Here is a 19,317-nt window from a genome sequence, read left to right on the forward strand (position 1 = left end):
TTCCTTTTTAACCTCGTCGCAACTTGCAGCATTTTTTTTCATCATTTTTTGCATCAGCGATTGCAGCATTATTTTAATTATAAAATTTCGTATTACTAACAAATGATATATATGAGAATATCTGGCAAAATAATAGCTGTATATTTTTTATAACAATTGAAAAAATACCTAAAATTCATGCCTCAAGTCTAAAATACCTCCATAAAAAACACAAAAGCAGCTGGTACCAAACCGAAAAATAACGCAATTAAATTAATAATAATCTAATCTATACTAATGTGAAAGTAACTCTGTATGTCTGTCTGTTGCTCTTTCACTGCCAAAACGTATTTGACGAAACATGGTATGAAGCAAACTTGAACTCCAAGAAAGGACATAGGCTACTTTTTTGCCTAACACGTGACAACCAACCTCTAAAACACGAGTGAAGAAGAAGATTTTAGAACAGTGTCTTTAGTTCAATCAACTTATATTCCATCTTATTGGCAGAACAACCATTAAACAGGTTGATATTATTCATTTATCTATCTTTGTGTAGGTGTATTAACATTTAAATAGATAGAAAGTAATAACTTAGATATACCATTTTAATTATATATTTATATTTTTGTAAGAAACAATAACAACTTGGTGGAAATTCGTGTAGTTGAATTTAACCTGCCACTCGCGGTTTTTCAGTGTTTTTCTTCACTGCTAAGTACAAGATTTTTATTTTTATTCAATAGATCAACGGACGGGCAAAACTGCCAAATGATCGTGAGTGATCACCTCTGTCCATAGACACTGGCGCTGTAGAGGATACGAAACATTCCCTACATACCAAATGCGCCACAAACCTTAGAAACTAAAATATAATATAACTTGCACCTGTACTTACACTGGCTCTCTCGCCTTTTAAACCGAAACACAACAATAAGAAATATTGGTTTTTGGTAGTGGAATATTTGATGATTGGGTGGCACCTACCCAGTTGGGCTAAAGCTCAAACACAAAGATATCATACAAATACAAATTGAGCACATCAAACTCAGCGGTACAATAACTTCGTTTAAGACTGACATTTTCAATTAGGACAAGAGTCTCTAGGAATAAATATTTAATAATAATTTCTTTTTTATTTAATATCAGCAGTAAGCCGCCCGCTTCACAAGGCATAATTTAAATTGTCAAAGATTTACACTCATCGGCTGCCACTTGGAGGGATATAATGCTTTGGTCACACAAACCAAAGTCACGATAAACTTTATTTTCCCATTAACGAGAATTGAATTGGCTTCGAAGCAGTAGACGCATATTTTTTAAGACGAAAACCCTTTTTAACAGATATATATTATATATCGATCGCGCTAAAAATATTTTAGTATTAAAATATAAAATCTAAGCACAGTTAAATACAGATCATTAAAAAAAAATGCACTTTTTTTATTAAAATGATCGCGTCACAGGAGTAAAAATGTACCCAATGCCTCTCATCGAACCTTATAGCTCGGTTGCCTGTCACTTAGCGTCCAAGTATTGGCTAAACTCTACTACAATACAATGTTACCCCCAGGTTAAGACATTTAGCTCACCTAATTTTATCTTATCTTTTAAAGACCGCAACCTACTATCTCATAAAGCCCGTAGCACACAGCGCGTTCTGTTTTTTCCCTACTGATTTATACCACGCTTATCGCGCTTCTGAATTTATTTGTCTGCTAGCTGCAGCCCACCATTGGTGGCTTTGCGTGGAGACAGAATAAAAATATAGAATTGCCTTTTTTAATCTGTACAAATAATAACTGTCAGAATACTTATTTTGCTAGATTATTACTGAATTTGAAAAACACACAAGACTAAACTTGTGGACTTTTTTAGATATTATATAATATGTTAAATACTGAACATTCTACGAGTAGTTTGAAATAAATAAAATATGATTTAAAGAGATTTCGTTACATAAATACATATGAATATTTATTAAAGTAAAAATATACATTTAAATTAAATCCTACCGCCACACACATTAACACCTTACTGTATTACGTTTTGAAGGGTGGGTCAGTTTTATTACAAACACAAAACCTTTAGCCAAGGTGGTTTATTATATGGTTATGTATATGGTTAACTATACCACCAGGAGGTACATTGGCTAGTCTGCCTGTATAAAATAAATAAAGTTTTTTTTTTCAATAACATTTGCGATGCGTAAATGTATTATTTATATTTATATGATTACCAGAAAACTAATTAAAATAAATGGTACCGTTTTAAGGACCTATCTAGTCGTTATATAGCTCTATTATCCTGTAGTCTCGGGTGCGGTAATTGTACAAATTATAAACATGTGACCGAGTGCGCGACTGGCGCGGATTACAGCCGCAGCCTGCGCCGCCGCGACATACTGCATTGTCAAATTAATTATAATAACGAATATCTTCAAATACGCCTTTTCAGCAACTTTAAGATTACCAACCAAGAGTCTTTGCAGTAATGCTTGATTTTGTCTTTTATGAATAGATGATCTATTAGATCTCTTAGATTACTTTAGATAGTTGTTATTAATGTGTATTCTATGTAGTTTTTTTAAGTTGTTTTTGAACATAAAAAGGGTTAGCAATTGGGACATCTCTAACTCATTTTATGGATATGGCTTAAACGATGTTAACTATCCGATCTAGGTATCTTATGTTCAGAAATTGTATTGAATATTATTCACACAATAACATATTAAAATATATATCAGCAATGTATACTCTATTCCAACCATAAGAGGAGAAAAGCCAAATTAACAACATTTGACAGCAAATTGACGCGATATCATTGGTCGAGCTTGAATAAATGAAGCTTGAATAATAATCTATGATATTCACTATGGGTTTGGGGTTGCGTTTTGAACGTCGATGAAACTATTATCGGAATTTTGGATGTTAAATTAAAGAGGAAATAAGTAGTTAAGTATAATAGTGTTGTGTTATGAATAAAAATATATTAATCATACACTCTTAATAGTGCAGAATACAGCTGAGTTATTAACGAATCGCATGAAATACTTAAATCTAAGGTTTGTTTATCATTTTTCCTATTTACATTGGAATAGGCTATCAGAGACTTGTTCAAGTTAGCCTAAGTGGTTTAGAATTGCAGAAAAAAGGAGATCATTAACAAACTATTCATAATAAATTTAGGAAATCAATCTGTCAATTAATTTTATTAAATAAAAAATAATGTAATACTGGACATTTTTATTTTACATATAATGTTAACTATTAAAAACTTCTTCCGTATCATGCCGGTTCTTCTTGGTAGAATCTATATTCCGAATCGGTTCCGAAGCTTTAAGTTTAACACAGTTCTGAAGAGTGGAGCTTCAAAAGTGCTTGTAAAAGCAATCTTGAACAAAATATATTTTGATTTTGATTAGATTAAAAAGTATATGTCTATATTTTTTAAATTAATTTGGTGATGATGGGTAAGTAAGAACAGTAGGTATAACCAGTATAAAGGATTAACATACATAAAAATAGTATACAAAAACTTATCGAAATAAATGTTTACTTATTTTTAAGAACCACTTTTTACCTAAAGTTGAAACAAAATAATGAAATACACAAATTGAGTTAATATTGTCACCAACACCAAATATATGTGTAAAATTTCAGATCAATCAGTAGAATTGGCTAAAAATTCAGTTGCAAGATTTGACCCACATTTGATTTGATTTGATAACTATCAACTGAAAGGAAAAACTAACTTGTAGAAAATATGTAACTAAGTATATAATATCATAAGTCGTAGCCGGTTTTTATACCGTCTAAACCAATTTACAGTCTTTCTTTCTGAACCAGAGATAGTATTTATTTGGCAATCGATAATACAACTCTCGCCAGAACATCTTTTAATTTTGCCATTGCTGTAGTAACTAGTTGATACGGCCCAAAATAAAAATAAAAACAGTAAAACAAAAGGCTAAGTCAAATATCAGTCTGTTGTGTGGAAAAGTTAACGAAAATTCTAATTGCAGTCAAAACGGGTACTGGCTCGGCAAAATTGCGAGGTCTCGACTCTCGGTCTCGGCCAATAAATGCAATAATTGACGGAACGGAGGAGCCTAATATTCTCCATTCGCATTCAGCGCACTTGCAACAAATTGCTATTTCTTTTTCCCAGGCACCGTATTTGTATTTACTACAAAGTCCTTACAGGCCATATTCTAATAGACAACTAATTAAAATAATGGAATGTGAAAAAACTATTTAAAAGCGATTTTCACATGAGGTTTTTTTTAATGATTATTTTTATCATTTTATGTACAAAATCTTGCTGTCTAGACGCAGTATTAAATGTTCTATACCCACTAACCCCACAAGTGTATTTTAAGGTATGTAGAAATGCATAGGCATTTAGCATTTTGGACTCTGAAGCTAAAAAGTAACGGCGTCGTTATGTAACTTCCTAGGCGGGCACTAACTGCTATAGACGTGAGCAAAGATCCACGAAATACTTTTGATATGCCAATTTTTATCTTATTTCCTCGATAGTTTTAGAGCTATTAAATTTTTATCTTAAAATATATCCTTTTGTCTAAATATATTTAAAATGTCAACTTTGGCTCTTGAAATTTATTTAAGGTGTAATGTGATATATAATTGTGGAGCAACATCATATATATTAAAATTGTTATTGTTCATTAGATCATCAATCATGTATTTACAAATCAAACCAGATTTTTAATTAGTGCTTTCAAGTATCGAATTGATAAGTCAGGTCATCTATTAGAATATGTCGGTTTACTCATATTCTAATTCGTTCTTCTACTCCTGCATTAAATATATTAAAATCTATAAATTAAATTTACACTAACGAGTAGACTACTATCGCAGTAAGAAAACAAACAATATATTTTTTATCTGTGCTTTTGAATATACTAAAAAATATAATACCGAATCCAATATTTAGTATTTCAGCACGATACAGATTCGTTTCGCGCCATATCGTCGAGTTTTTCCCGCGCTAATTACGCTGCACCGCGAGCGCCAACGCCGTTTGTGGCATTCCGCGACCCGACGGTTAGCTAATCGTACTTTTGTAAGATTACAGACATAGAGAACGCAATCTTTTTTAATGACAAGGCTAAACTTAATGTCTAAAAGCCTGAACGAGATGGAATGGGTTTTGTTTGGGTGAATTCTATGTAGTTCTGTGTAGAAACTACGTTTAATTATGCAAAACACAATATCTTAATGTAGTTGAGCTGTTGGAGACAAAGAAGTTAAATGTTTATGATTTTAATAGTTAAATTTCATACATATTCACATTTTTTTGGAAAAATCAACAATGAAAATGATTATGCTTTATTTTTTAACACTTTTCTTAGTTTTAGATTTAATTAAACTAGTTGCTTCATCATTAAGCTGTTGGAAGAAGGCTTTAGACGTCTTTAATGATTTTTCGCTTGCCTCAACACCCTTCTTAGTATTTCTGTGTTCAGTTACTTTCATTACTTGACCCTTCTTCCGTTGCTGTTTCTTCTTTTTCCTCCTTTCTCTGTTTTTATCTGTTTGTGTTCGTTCTTCTTTGCTCATTAGATCTCCTTTACGTTTCTTTTTAACTTCTTCCGGAGCTAATAGTGCAGCTTCACTTGCAGCAATAGGAGCTACCTCTTCCATTGAAATAGCAGGTGTATTGCTGACAATTTTAACTTCAGCTTGAGGAGCTTTTGGTGTATAATGATAGTGACACAATGCATCAAGCTTTGAAAACAATTTATTCATAGCAGTACGAACTTCGGTATGACTTTCAGGCTCTTTTTCATCTTCAACTTCACCAGATAGCGCTTGTTTTTGTTTAAGGTATTCTGTCTCATAAACTTGGGCCAAGCTCAATTTGCTCTTAGATTGATCAAGAACTTCAGGCTTTTTGAATACTAATTGATCATCAACTGGTTTTTCTTTTCTAATTACATCATCCCATGCTTTATCTTTTACTCTCTGTTTAATAAGTCCTTCTAAAGTTACAGTAGTTTGTTCTGTAATTGTTGGAGGTGGACGAGTTGTAAGATCGAAATCAAGTACTTCTTCGAGCAAAGAATTTTGAGGACGCTTCATGGCATCTATTTCTCCCTTTAACTGCCATGGTGCTTCTGTTAATGTTTTCTCCTCTAATTTCGATATACGTTCCTTCAATCTTTGTTGTCTCAACTCAAATTCGGATTTTTTTTCCTCTACATGTTTCTCTTCATTTATGGCATCTGGCTGACCAAACCTGGGTTTCTTATGTTCATCAGTTTTTGTGTTTTCATCATCTAATTCACTTTCATCTGAATTTGGTTCAGCAAATCTTACCTTTTTTTTACTAACCATATCATCTGCACCTTCATCTGATTCTTCCTCACAGCTCTCAGCATTTTCATCACCATTTTCATCATTAAAAAAATCTGAATACATCATTTCCTTGCCACCTTCATTGTCAGAGGCTTCACTTTCTATATCATCAAACATATCAACGGATCCTTCATCATCATCATCATTACTCTTCTTTCCTTTTATGTCAATTTTCTCTTCATTCACTAAAAACTTTTCCATATCTTGTAACTTGAAAAACTGGTCATCCACTACAGATGTTCTAGTGTTTAACTGTTGTTTATTTACTTTGTTTTTAGATTTAACCTTGCTTTTTTTCACAGTGTGTTGTTCTAATTGCTCATTTTCATTGTCTGATAAATTCTCACTACCTGCTTCATCAGCTTGGGCATTGTCTTCGGGAAACTGAATTGGAAACGTTAAATCCTTTTTGCTAGACATACTATTGGCAACGTCCCATACAAGTTGATCCCAACATTGGCTATTTTGAATTTCTATTTGTTGCCATATTTGTTCTTCATCGAAGTCGTTTACGATGATTTTTTTTAAGGCTTGATTCTGTTTTGTTTTATTTTCCTGCTCCTGGGATTTAGTGAAGTCGTAAAGCGATTTAACCAAGTTTTTAATGTCCTTTTTAATATCGTCTTGCACCGTTAAATATTTCACTGGTTTTTCAGTGAGAGTACTGAATTTATCAATCATATTTTGCATTTTGACGTTCGCCATATTGTTGTTTTACTGTATTACACCTATTCAATATTAATTTACAGTAAAATATATTATTAAAACTATTATATTTGTAAAATCGTCTAATCACAAACACACGAGGTCGCACATTTTTGACAATTTTGACATTTAACTTGATAGGAGTCAAAAGCATGCGATCTTGACATTATATTGAAGCTGCCAAAATGTAATAAACAATAATAAGTTGAATAATATTTTTATTAAATTGATATTCAAATGAAAGTTTTATGATAGGAAAATATTGACAGAAAACAATGTCTTATGAAAAAATCCAATAAAGCATTATGTATATTTTTATATAACTTCTTCTTGAGAATAAATTGATCGCTTAAAAACTACAAGAATCAATAATAGCTACAAGAAGTAATTGAAAGTTTAATGAAAAGATTTATTAGATTTTATGTAAAGATTTTACTTTAAATAATTTCACAAATTAGCACAAACCACTATAAATAAAGTTGACTCTGCTGGCAACCCTGCTTACTCTACGTCTGCTCAAGGTCTTCTGTCGCCAGCCTAGCCATCTTTGTTTATCATTGTCATTGCACTATTGCGTGTTCATTATACTGCTGTAATTTAGCAGCGATCTGTGGACATGTAACGTGTTTATTTATTTTTACAAAATATTGTTTTAATAATAAATAATATTTAAAACTATGCCTATAGTTTTAGTGTAATATTTAGAGCAGTGTGAAACAATAGAAATCATCGGTAATAATTATCATAGTTATAGGAGGTAAGAATTTATAATAACTGTTATATGTAGGCCTACAGTGTAGTTCTACATCAGTGAACATACCGATCTCAATGTTCCTCAAGAGTAAACTTCTTCCGCCCACTCTACACTGCACAACCTGTTGAAAATACCAAAAGCTCAACCCAAGTGAAAGGCTTGAATTTATCTTTCGTAATCTCGATGATCGCTTTCAATGCAAGTTCATCTGATAATTATAAATTAAACAACAATGAAATCATTATTATTACTTATAAATGTTATATGGGATAAATAAACTATTTCAAAATACAGTTCACGTTATGTAAAGTTATTATTAATAGGTCACGCCAATAAATATAGTTATAAACAATGGGTTAAGAATGTTTGTGTGCTAAAGATAATATAATTAATGACCTTATACATGATAGTACACCTTGGAAATGATTTGTTTTTCCAGGTCATATCAAATAATATTTAAGTATTGTAAACATAAATTACTGACAAAATATTCTTTCATTAAAGGTATTAAATAAAGTTCTCTGAAACCAATGGTAGATTTTTGATTTGAAGTAAATACCTTGAAAAATATTGTAAAGCTTCTGTTTAATTGCAAGCTTTACTCGGTGATAATTATTTTATTGACATAACAAATCACACAAATTATACCTTGAGTTGATTTGCATCCTTGGTAGAGGCTTAAATACTCAAGGTATTCAATATGATATTTAGAAAAAAAATAAGTTGTTTGATAGGTACATGATATAGCAGTGCTATTAGCAAATTGCATACATAATCAGCCTGTAAATTTCCCACTGCTGGGCTAAGGCCTCCTCTCCCGTTGAGGAGAAGATATGGAGCATATTCCACCACGCTGCTCTAATGCGGGTTTAAATTGCATACAATATCTATCTATGTATGCAATATGTATGTAGGTTTCTTTTTTTTTTATTCCTCTTGCCATTAATATGATATGGAATATAGTATTTTTATTATATAAATATTTTATGATAATACTATATAAAAAAATAATTTGTGGTATGTACAGCTGCATTGTTACAATAAATGGAGAATATTTTTGGTGTCAAAGATATGCTATTTTTTAGCTTACTCAAGTTTTGAACATTCTTTTCTCTTCTCTTATATTTGTAACTTTAAGATTGTATTTAATTGTTTCTTTTCTGATTTTCAGGTCATGGAGGCCCAAGACCAAATGGAAATGAAGTATAGCGCAGGCAATGAGGTTGGGGGACTGGAACTGTGTATTGTGTGTGGAGATAGAGCTTCGGGCAGACATTATGGTGCTATTAGCTGCGAAGGTAAAACAAATATAGAATACTTTAACATTGAATTCACACATGTCAGTAGTCTATATTGAAAGCCAGCGGAACTGAATAGTACATGCTGAATGTTGCATCTTGTATAAGTTTAATATGTATGTATTATATAGTTTTGTCAATGAGACAACAAAAAAAAATGCATTTATTAGTAAATATATATGTGTATCGTTTATTTCAATAACTTTTTGTTATTGTTATAAAGTATTCGTCTGATTTTGATTGTAAATTTTACTTATTTATCTGGTTTAATTATTTATTTAGTTTTTGGTGTACTGGAAATGCCTGATAGTTCATGAGACTTTATTTGAAAGTGTAGACTTCTTAAAATAATTTTAATAAAAAATATAAATATTACTTTATAGGTTGCAAAGGATTCTTCAAACGTTCGATTAGGAAGAAGCTGGGCTACCAGTGCCGAGGCAGCATGAACTGTGAAGTAACTAAGCATCACCGTAACCGGTGTCAGTACTGCCGACTGCAGAAGTGTCTCGCTTGTGGTATGAGAAGCGATTGTGAGTACCAGCCATTCTTATAATATAGAGTTTCTTTAATACTGTTAATGGATGTTACTATGAACTAAATAAGATAAACTACAAAGAAAAACTATGAGCTTTTTTGCCATTTCTTCTTGCTGAAGTCTGCTTTCCCAAACATTGGTTGAGTTGAAATATTAATCATTCAAAAATGCTTGATTTCTTCATTCAATGATTCTTACATCCTATGACAACATTAATTATATATATTTTTTTATACTTGATGATCAACCTAACCCATTCTACTTAAAGATAAAAATCCCAAGATTGGTAGCGTATGGGCTTGGAAGGAATGGTTAATATTTCTCACAGCACCGATGTCTATGGGCGGTTTTGACCACTTACCATTAGGTGTTAGGTGATACCGTCTATACTAAAAAAAAGCAGTTTAATAAGACATATTTTGTTCTTATTTCCATCCTTATATTATTGTGTGAATAAAAACACTCGGCGAGCAGTAATTCTTGCACTGTAATGACAGCGGTTCAACACGAGAGGAAGCCCATCGTGGATAAATCAAAAGGCGAGGCGAGGGAGGCTCACGAGAGGCAGGCTGCCTACTCGAAGCTGTTAGGGCTGGCCGGACAAGCACAGACTGCTCAGGTGAGTGAGAAAGCAGTATCAATCTATACTGTACTAGTGTTGTGCAACAACATCATCATCAAGGTAGGACATATCCCACGACATTGCTCCAATGCTATTTGGTCGATATATGTAGCATGATTTTATCCGATAGATGAAATATTTTCTGGTAATGTTTTCCCGTCAATCATGAGAGCCAAGAACCATTACATATTTAAGTATCATGACAAAAACCCATTGATAAATAAACCATATTACTCTATACAACATTATATTTATTTATTTATTTATTTATTTATTTATTTATTTATAAACACTTTATTGCACACAAAAGACAAAAGATACAGTGTACATAACATTACAAGAACATATAACAAAAAAGAGAAGCGTGCAAAGGCGGTCTTATTGCTTAAAGCAATCTCTTACAGACAACCCTTTAGAGTAAGAATTTGTCTGTGGGAAACGGGATGGTGCAAACAAGCATGTTTTATTCTTAAACAACTAAAAATTAATCTTTAAATAATACAAATAATATATAACAAAATACATATATATAAGTTTAATAAATACATATGTATTATATATACCAAATAATTATATAAATAAAATTATATATATAGCAGAAAGTTATACTAAACATATAGAATAAAAATAAAACTTACGTACATAAAATATAATACTTAATAAATAAATACTAATAGTATGATAATATAGGAAATAGTATTTACGCAGATTGAATAGATAAATAATACTTATGTAATCTATTTTTAAATATATAAATTGACTCAGATTGACGAATATCGGTAGGGAGCGTATTCCATAGCTTTGCAGCTGTCATCGTAAAGGATTCGCTATAGAAGTGGGTATGAGCGACCGGCAGTGACAGTTTGTTGTCAGAGCGTGACCGCAGTTCATGTGGATAGCTGACGTCAGTACCCACAAAACAGAACCGTTCCTTCAAATACGCGGGAAGAAGAGGATTATAGAGGATAGAGTAAAGAAGAGATAACATGTGCAAGTTGCGACGATGTCGAATAGTAAGCCACTTAAGTTGCGCCCGATATTCGGAGACGTGATCAAATTTCCGTAGACCAAAGATGAATTTGATGCAAACGTTCTGTAACCTTTCTAGCTTATTGAGTTGGTCCTCAGTAATGTTTGTGTAACAACAATCTGCGTAGTCCAAAATAGGAAGTAGAAGAGTTTGACATAACGTGATTTTAGTCTTAATGGGCAGAAAGTGTTTCCAACGTTTTAACAAATGAAATGTGGCGAAAACTTTTCTACTGACTTCAGCAACTTGCACAGTCCAGGATAATGTATTATCGATAAGAAGACCAAGGTTTTTAACAGAACTGCTAAGTGACAAAGGCGTATTGTTAAAGATGATCGCAGGTAGGTTGGCGTAATCAACTTTAGTAAGTAGTTTGGAGCTGCCAATAATAATGACCTGCGATTTATCTGGATTTACAAGAAGCCCGCACGTCTTGCTCCAAATACAAATTTTATGCAATTCCTGGTTCAGCCTCTCAATAGCCCCTCCGATACCTGTTAAGGGAGCAGAAACGTAGACCTGCAAGTCGTCAGCATAAAGATGAAAGGAAGACGAGAGGAGATGGGATACAGTATTAATAAAAATTATATTATATTTGTTATAAAAGGACGTAGACTGAGGAGTATTTGCTGATTCCCAAGCAGGATATATAAATTATTATGTATTTATATACAAACTCTGTTATTAAAATAGTGGAAAAGTGTAACTAATGAGTTTCTTGCCAGTTCATCTTGATAGAATGTATTTTCTGAACTCAATACTGAAACATGATAATTCAAAAGTGCTTCTTATGATGGGTTCATGGATAATGGATATAGCTCTTGAATATAGAATATTTTGATGATTTTTCTACTTTATTTGGCAACTTAAGTAATACAGACAAATATGAAATACTTATTATATTTTTAACATTTATTATATTTAACAAATTAGATACCTCTCTATATCTCATATAGTTAAGTGGGGGTAAGCTTAGTGAGCTACTTAACAACGCCATCTATGGGCTTAAATTTTTTAAACGTTATTAAATATGAATACCTAATTTCGTTTGCATTCGTTGCTATTATTAACCAATGAAAAATTCCTTTACGCCGTTCAAACTAGTGTTGCATATCGATAGTCCACTATCGATAGTCTATCGATAATTTTGTCACGTGTCAATACTATCGATACTATCGATAGCCAGTAATTTTCGATAGTATTACTTTCTCAAGATAAGTAATTTAGTAGGCCAACTATAGTGTATATTTAAATAAATGAAATTAAATTTACAACAATATTTGTTTTTAGAATTAAGACATTTTGTGCGGAATAAGGAATAAAGAAAAATTTTAATGTGAAAAATGTTGTCAATATTTTTTGTGTTTGATTTATGAATAAACATTACAAATACTCATAACATTAAAAAAACTTTTAGTAGGACGGTGGCATTACAGTTATTATAACATACGCAATTGAGTATTTTTTGATGAAGTTTCCAAGAATAGTTTGATATATTATTGACTTTATGCTCAACAGATAAATCCCAAGGAGGAGCCGAACGACGCGTTCGGCGCCGTGTCGCCCGCCGCGCCGGCGCTCAACTTCGCGCTGGCCGCCGCCGTCGCCTTCAATAAAGGAAATCCAGGTATACAAATATTCATATTTTAAAGGCTGCCAATATTAGGCGAAGGTACCAAAAAAAAATATATTTGAAAATGTTTGGTCACTGTCACCCATCATATATGGCTTTTGTGCATTTTCCTTGATACAATATAGCTATTTTACTCTACTGTATATAATTTACAATGACAAGCTATATTATATAATTATAATCTTCTATATGTATATTCGTCAGTGTCACCGTACCTCGGGGCTGGCACACCGGCTGACGTGGAGGGAGCGAGACGACAACAGCTCATGCTGCAGACTCAGCTCGCCAAGAATCTATTCAAGATGGGGCAATTTGGTGAGTAAATTTTTTCTATACATATTAGTTAATAAAGTAAATAGTTACTATACCAAGATACACTTCGGGTTCTTTTGATGTTTAATCTGAGCGAGGTAACGATAAATTAGAGGGTATAAAGGATCTTTCTTTGTCAATTAAACGGTGAGAGGTACCATTTTAAATTTAAATTATTGTTGTTAAACGACGAATCATTAGTCCTTGTAAGAAAAGTATTAGGATAAAATATTTTTAAGTTCGTTCGGACCCTAGGATAGGCTGGAAGTGGGTAGGTCTTCTCGGTCATGAGAGTACACCCATATTTGCGCACACATTTGTGCACAATAATATGTCCGGCGGAGCTGGCTGGTTTCCCGTGAGATTAACCCCGTGAATTCGTGCAGACGACATAATTTAAATCCGGCCTCGTCCGCAGGCGCCATAAACGAGTACCTGCAGTCGGCGTACGGCGCGGCCGCGGCCGACGCGCCGCTGGCGCCGCACGCGCCGCTCGCGCCGCACGCGCCCACCGACGCGCTCGACGGTACCGGCTCGCTTATATAACACCGAAGTCTGCTTGATTGAGCTCGAACGTCTATAAAGTATTTTTATACGTTGTACTTGGAGACGGAACGCTTCTGAAATTATGTCGGGTAAAAAACTTTGCCTGAGAGATTAGTAGCTCGTCTACCGGGCCGGGCTTAGCTGCTGTTGGGAAATACTCGAAGAAAATGAAATTTTATATATGCTCGTACATATATAAAAAAACGATGATATTTTTTTAAGAATATGTCAGGTGATATTTAATGCAATACTTATGTAAAATCAAAGAAATCAAGATCGCAGTATAATATCTCTAAAATATATACTTTTAGATATTATTCAGATAATATCTAAAAATAAGTGAAGGACGACTAATAGGTCATTCTCTTCTTTTGGTAAAAAATATGTCAGTACAAAAGTATTATAATAAGGCTCGCTACTAAACATAAGAATATAATTTTCATACAATATATATCGATGTATTTTATGCTGTAATGTAATTTAATCTGAGAAAAAAGTAACTATTAAAAGGTTCGCTTCTTCAATCTGTAGCGCATAGGTTTACAGTACGCTAGATACCGCATGTTCATTACACAGTATGACAGCCGACGACGCGTGATATCAATTTTATACTTGCATTCTGTCGTCAGGGTCGGAGGGCGGCATCCTCAGCACGGCGGAGAGCCTGCAGCTGCCGCTGAGCGCGCCGGCGGGCGGCGGCGCGCTGCGCCTGCACGCCGCGTGCGAGGCGGCCGCGCGCCTGCTCGCCGCCTGCGCGCGCTGGCTGCTGGCGCTGCCGCACGCCGCCGCGCTGCCGTACGTACCGCGCCCTCGCGCGCCGCGTCACACCCTAGCGTAGCGCACTGGAATATAACGAAGCGCACCATCGCCGCGTCACACCCTAGCGTAGCGCACTAGAATACAACAAACCGCACCCTTGCGCACCAACGTCACGTCTCACTTTAGCATAGCGCACTAGACTCCAATATACCGCACCATCGCGCACCGTCGCCGCGTCACACAATAAACTACACAATACTGCACTAAAGCGCTCTACACTACACAACACATACCGAACTGCAATGGCACTGCAATTTGTAATACTATCTTTTGACAAATTATTATTGTATACTCATTGCTTATTTTATATTACCCATATATTTTATCATATCCTATCCTATTCGTTCGTCTATCTTTCTTATAGTGATAAACAATTCTCAGATTCGAAATCCAAGTGACGCTGCTGCGCAAGTGCTGGGCGGAGCTGTTCGTACTCGGGCTGGCTCGCTGGTCGGGCGCGCTGGGGCTGAGCGCGCTGCTGCCGGCGCTGGCGGCGCACCTGCAGGCCGAGCTGCGCGAGCGCGCCGAGCGCCCGCCGCCCGCGCCGCCCGCCGCCGACCTGCCCTTGCCTGAGGTGACCCACGCATTACACTTGTTGCGCTTAACGTTCATTATTTTTTATAGAAAAAGTGCATAAACACGAGATACAAAGACGTAAAGAAGTTCTGCAACATTGTATTACCGTGCCGTGCAATTATAACAAAATTTGTTACTTAATTATATTAAAGCGCATACTATAAGACGATAATTTGGTATAATTAAACTGTTTTTATTTTCCAGATAACTATATCTGACTACTCCGACGAGCGTATCAGCGAAGTGTCCGCCATGCTGTGTCGTTTGCACCAGTTCATCGGTCACATGGAACAGCTGCAAGTCTCGGACCGGGAGCATGCGCATCTCCGAGCTCTGTGCCTCTTTTCACCTGGTGAGTACACTAAATACTTGTTTTTTATGTCCACCTGATGGTAAGTGGTCTCCACTGCCTATAGATATTGGTTATGGTATATTAAGGATACTGTAAGAAATATTAATCACTTCTCATCTCAACAACCTTGGGAACGAAGATGTTATGTCCCTTGCGCCTGTAGTTACACTGGCTCACTCTCCAAACTGGAATACAACAATACTGAGTATTGCTGTATAACCTATCCAGACGAGTTTGCACAAAGCTCTAGCACCAAGTGAACCTGATGTCTCGATTAAGTCATTATTATATTTTGCCTTCTGATCCAGATTTTTTGATTAAGATACCTGTTGTTATCTGATGTATAAAAAATTACTTTCAGATGGTGCACCAGATTTCTTAACACGTAAATTACAAGACTACCAATCAAAAGTGCTCCGTTCTCTACGTACCACTTGCCAGCCAAATGATGAGAGAGTGGCAACACTGTTGCTGCAATTACCCGTTCTACGTACATTTACGGGAACATTCATTGAGGATGTGTTCTTTGTTGGTTTTGTCGGTGACGTATGTATCGATGATGTTATACCTTACTTACTTAATGCTGAACGTTGATCTGGTTGGTAGGTTTTTAATGTATGGTGGCAATTTCCATAAGTATTGCATATAATTTTGCTTATAAGATAATTTTAGTTAATATAGTTATTAATGTCGCCTTTTTACCTATTAATTTCATTACGATATTTTAATGATTTATTGAATTTATAAATTGCTATAAGAAAATATAGGTTCCTGTGTAAAATTAAGATGTTTATACATTTGTATAACATGTATTTCATTATATTGTAAAAGAATAATTTGAAATGACTGAGACATTAGTAAAAATGGAATGATTTTAAGTTTTGATCCATCAATAAAGCAAAGCAAACATTACCCGTAATTATTAACGTGAGATCTGAAGAGAATTAACCCCGATCTAATACCGCTCACGCCATCAACACGTCAGTTCTGTTAGCAGAGTGTGTTTACGTTGGCTGAGCGAAGTCTCGAATTAACTCTTACGGGTTATCAATATCCACACATGACGTCATAATGATAATAGTATTAGACTTTTTTCATGTGTAGCACCTACGCACATCAAGCACTTTCTATGTTTTAACGATGATGATTTAATATTGATGAAGTCTCTTAAAAAAATTATTTTAACTACAAAATTGTATACTAGTTATATAAGATTTAGTTCTAAAGTCCAATACAAGTATATTATTATATATTTGAACATTAATACCTATTGTTGGACAGTAGAACTTTAGTGGTGTAAATTATAATGTAAGTATATGACTGCTACCGTCCATTTTAATTAGTTTTGTAAAAATATAGAATATTAATGAAAAAATATTTTTAATATTGATATATTATAATTGTTTAAAATCCCAGTAAATGTTGATATAAGTGCCTTATTAATAAAAATATTATCAAACAAATTGATTGCTTATCTTCTTGCCTCTTTATTTTTTTTTATTTTATTTATTTATGGCCGTCTCACTAATTTTAAAAATAAAGTCAGACAGAAGGAAACAGTATCAAAGAAAATAGAATCACTGTGTTTATAGTCTTTATTAAGCTACACTCAACCCTTTGCTAAAGGGTTCCCATATAAGGTTGTTATGCACACGCGCCGCAACCTAAACATAAAAAGGTAAGGAAAAAGAAAAAATATATTTAATTATTTCATAATCCAAGAGTTTATTTTTAAGAGTTATCTGAAATTGTGAACACACCCTTATATATATATACATAAACAAATGTATCTGTTCTCAATTAAAAAATAAATTTATAAACATTTAATTGCTGTTGCCGTCATTTTATAGACATAAATATGTGATTGTTAGCTTACTTTTTCTTATTGTTGGATATAAAACAACACTTATCCAGTATAAGCTATTTTAAAATATATATATATGTTACAAGACGAAAGTTTTAAAATTATGTCAACACCAATTCTCAATTGTCAAGTGTGACAGCTATTACTTGTGTCACAATTGTGTGTTTCAATTTTCATATTTACAGATACGTTATCGGATCGTTTACATAAAGCCGCTTGCCGATTCCCTATGAAGTTTATATACTCTAGGTAATATTATCTCTGATGTTTATGTTACAAACACTTTAGATAACTATAATTCATCATAACCAAATTAGTCTTTTACATTATACACAAGATAGGACAGATTTATTTTTGTTTCTATTAATAGAATATTAAAAATGAGTTCAAAAATAGCTGTGGTTACCGGAGCGAACAAAGGGATCGGTTTTGCGATAGTTCGAGGTCTTTGCAAACGTTTCGAGGGCATTGTTTACCTGACATCGCGAAACGAAAAACGCGGCGCTGAAGCCGTGGCTGCTCTTCAGAAAGAAGGACTAAACCCAAACTACCATCAACTCGACATCACAGATCCTAAAAGCTTAACAGTTTTTCGTGATTATGTGAAGACAAAGTATGGTAACATAGATATTTTAGTTAATAATGCTGCAATTGCTTTTAAAAGCAACGCCCCAGACCCAGTAGCGGTGCAGGCCGAAGAAACCTTAAGAGTTAATTACTTCTCAGTTGTTTCTACTTGCGAAATATTGTTTCCATTACTTCGCAATGGAGCTAGAGTTGTGAATATTTCTAGTTCATGTGGTCATTTAAGCTGTATTCCTAGCGAAAAACTAAGGCAACGATTCCAAGATCCTAATTTGAGCATACCAGAGCTCTCAGACCTAATGCGTCAGTATGTAGAGGCAGCTAAACAAGGCACTCAGGCAGCTGCATGGGGAAATTCATCATATGTGGTATCCAAGGTTGGATTGACAGCATTGACTAAGATACAACAGAGGCTTCTTAATGATAAAGGTGAATATTCATCATAGTTTTTATTTTAGAAAAATCATGGGGAGTATATACCTGTTTTTTCTCATAACATTGTGAAACAATCATCAAACAAATGTGGGTTTAACAGTAGGTCTCTGCTAGTATATAATAACACTTATTAAAGTTTTATGGCTCATTTGAAATTTGGGATGAAAGTAAAGTAAGTTAAAGTGTAGGTAAAATTATAATTTATCACATTAATTTTCAGATATCAAAGTGAATGCTGTACATCCCGGCTATGTGGATACCGATATGACATCTCATAAAGGCCCATTATCTATAGACGAGGGTGCACAGGCTCCATTGTTTCTAGCTTTGGATGCTGCCGATTCAGTCAAGGGTGAATATGTTTGGTGTGACAAACGGATAGTCAGCTGGTCGGGATCAAAACCAACAGAGAATTATTAAACGATACTGACTTTATTGAAGTAAACTTGTATAATCATTTGTTATTAAAAGCAAAATCATATCTTGATAGGCAAAGTTATTTTTATATTCAACAAAGGTTGTGGAACAATCTTTTTGCATAATGCCTAATTCAATTCTGCTTTTAAAGATACCAAAAGTTAAAAAAAAATCTAGATTATAAGATCATCGAATTTGCTAAAACCTAATTAGCTAAATCTCCTCTCACAGATCTATGAAGTGTCCAAAATCTCCCTTAATATAAATAGCCCGTGAACCGTCGATATTAGAGCCGAGCTATTATCATATCTCATTAATAACGGAAATCTAAAGTTTGTTTATATTTCTTCTTTCTCGATTGGAATAGACTATACTCCTTATTTACATCTATCTAGATATACATTCAACGGTAATTAGTATGCTTCGACGATCTTGAGCTAAGGCTCAAGGCTCAAGGCATGATACTCGC

At 34.1% G+C, this 19,317-nt stretch overlaps 3 protein-coding genes across 4 annotated transcripts; 2 read left to right on the forward strand and 1 right to left on the reverse strand.

The window, feature by feature from the left end:
* Positions 1-5,319: 5,319 nt before the first annotated feature.
* LOC113398862 (U3 small nucleolar ribonucleoprotein protein MPP10) lies at positions 5,320-7,203 on the reverse strand. Its single transcript, XM_026637784.2, has one exon. It carries the CDS (start codon positions 7,065-7,067, stop codon positions 5,334-5,336), a length of 1,734 nt encoding a protein of 577 aa, XP_026493569.2. The 5' UTR covers positions 7,068-7,203; the 3' UTR covers positions 5,320-5,333.
* A 363-nt stretch (positions 7,204-7,566) lies between these two features.
* LOC113398867 (orphan steroid hormone receptor 2-like) lies at positions 7,567-17,010 on the forward strand. Of its 2 annotated transcripts, none has more exons than XM_026637802.2 (11): positions 7,567-7,824; positions 8,993-9,119; positions 9,503-9,652; positions 10,158-10,276; positions 12,828-12,936; positions 13,147-13,257; positions 13,673-13,780; positions 14,430-14,595; positions 15,001-15,193; positions 15,400-15,547; positions 15,909-17,010. In XM_026637802.2, exons 2-11 carry the CDS (start codon positions 8,996-8,998, stop codon positions 16,139-16,141), a joined length of 1,461 nt encoding a protein of 486 aa, XP_026493587.2. In that variant the 5' UTR covers positions 7,567-7,824; positions 8,993-8,995; the 3' UTR covers positions 16,142-17,010. The 2 variants fall into 2 exon arrangements, with proteins under 2 accessions (XP_026493587.2, XP_026493586.2); XM_026637801.2 differs by having other exon boundaries at positions 7,568-7,824; positions 10,155-10,276.
* A 687-nt stretch (positions 17,011-17,697) lies between these two features.
* On the forward strand, positions 17,698-18,909 carry LOC113398870 (carbonyl reductase [NADPH] 1-like). Its single transcript, XM_026637805.2, has 2 exons — positions 17,698-18,425; positions 18,652-18,909. Exons 1-2 carry the CDS (start codon positions 17,792-17,794, stop codon positions 18,849-18,851), a joined length of 834 nt encoding a protein of 277 aa, XP_026493590.2. The 5' UTR covers positions 17,698-17,791; the 3' UTR covers positions 18,852-18,909.
* The last annotated feature ends 408 nt before the right edge of the window (positions 18,910-19,317 follow it).

Source organism: Vanessa tameamea, chromosome 26 (genome assembly GCF_037043105.1).
Source record: "Vanessa tameamea isolate UH-Manoa-2023 chromosome 26, ilVanTame1 primary haplotype, whole genome shotgun sequence".
NCBI classification, from domain to species: Eukaryota; Metazoa; Arthropoda; class Insecta; order Lepidoptera; family Nymphalidae; genus Vanessa; species Vanessa tameamea.

Coding starts and splice junctions, on each gene's coding strand:
- LOC113398862 (XM_026637784.2), bottom strand. CDS start 7,067: ATGGCGAACGTCAAAATGCAAAATATGATTGATAAATTCAGTACTCTC.
- LOC113398867 (XM_026637801.2), top strand. CDS start 8,996: ATGGAGGCCCAAGACCAAATGGAAATGAAGTATAGCGCAGGCAATGAG. Junction 10,277..12,827: donor GACAAGCACAGACTGCTCAG/GTGAGTGAGAAA, acceptor TATGCTCAACAG/ATAAATCCCAAGGAGGAGCC. Junction 15,194..15,399: donor CCGACCTGCCCTTGCCTGAG/GTGACCCACGCA, acceptor TTTATTTTCCAG/ATAACTATATCTGACTACTC.
- LOC113398870 (XM_026637805.2), top strand. CDS start 17,792: ATGAGTTCAAAAATAGCTGTGGTTACCGGAGCGAACAAAGGGATCGGT. Junction 18,426..18,651: donor GAGGCTTCTTAATGATAAAG/GTGAATATTCAT, acceptor ATTAATTTTCAG/ATATCAAAGTGAATGCTGTA.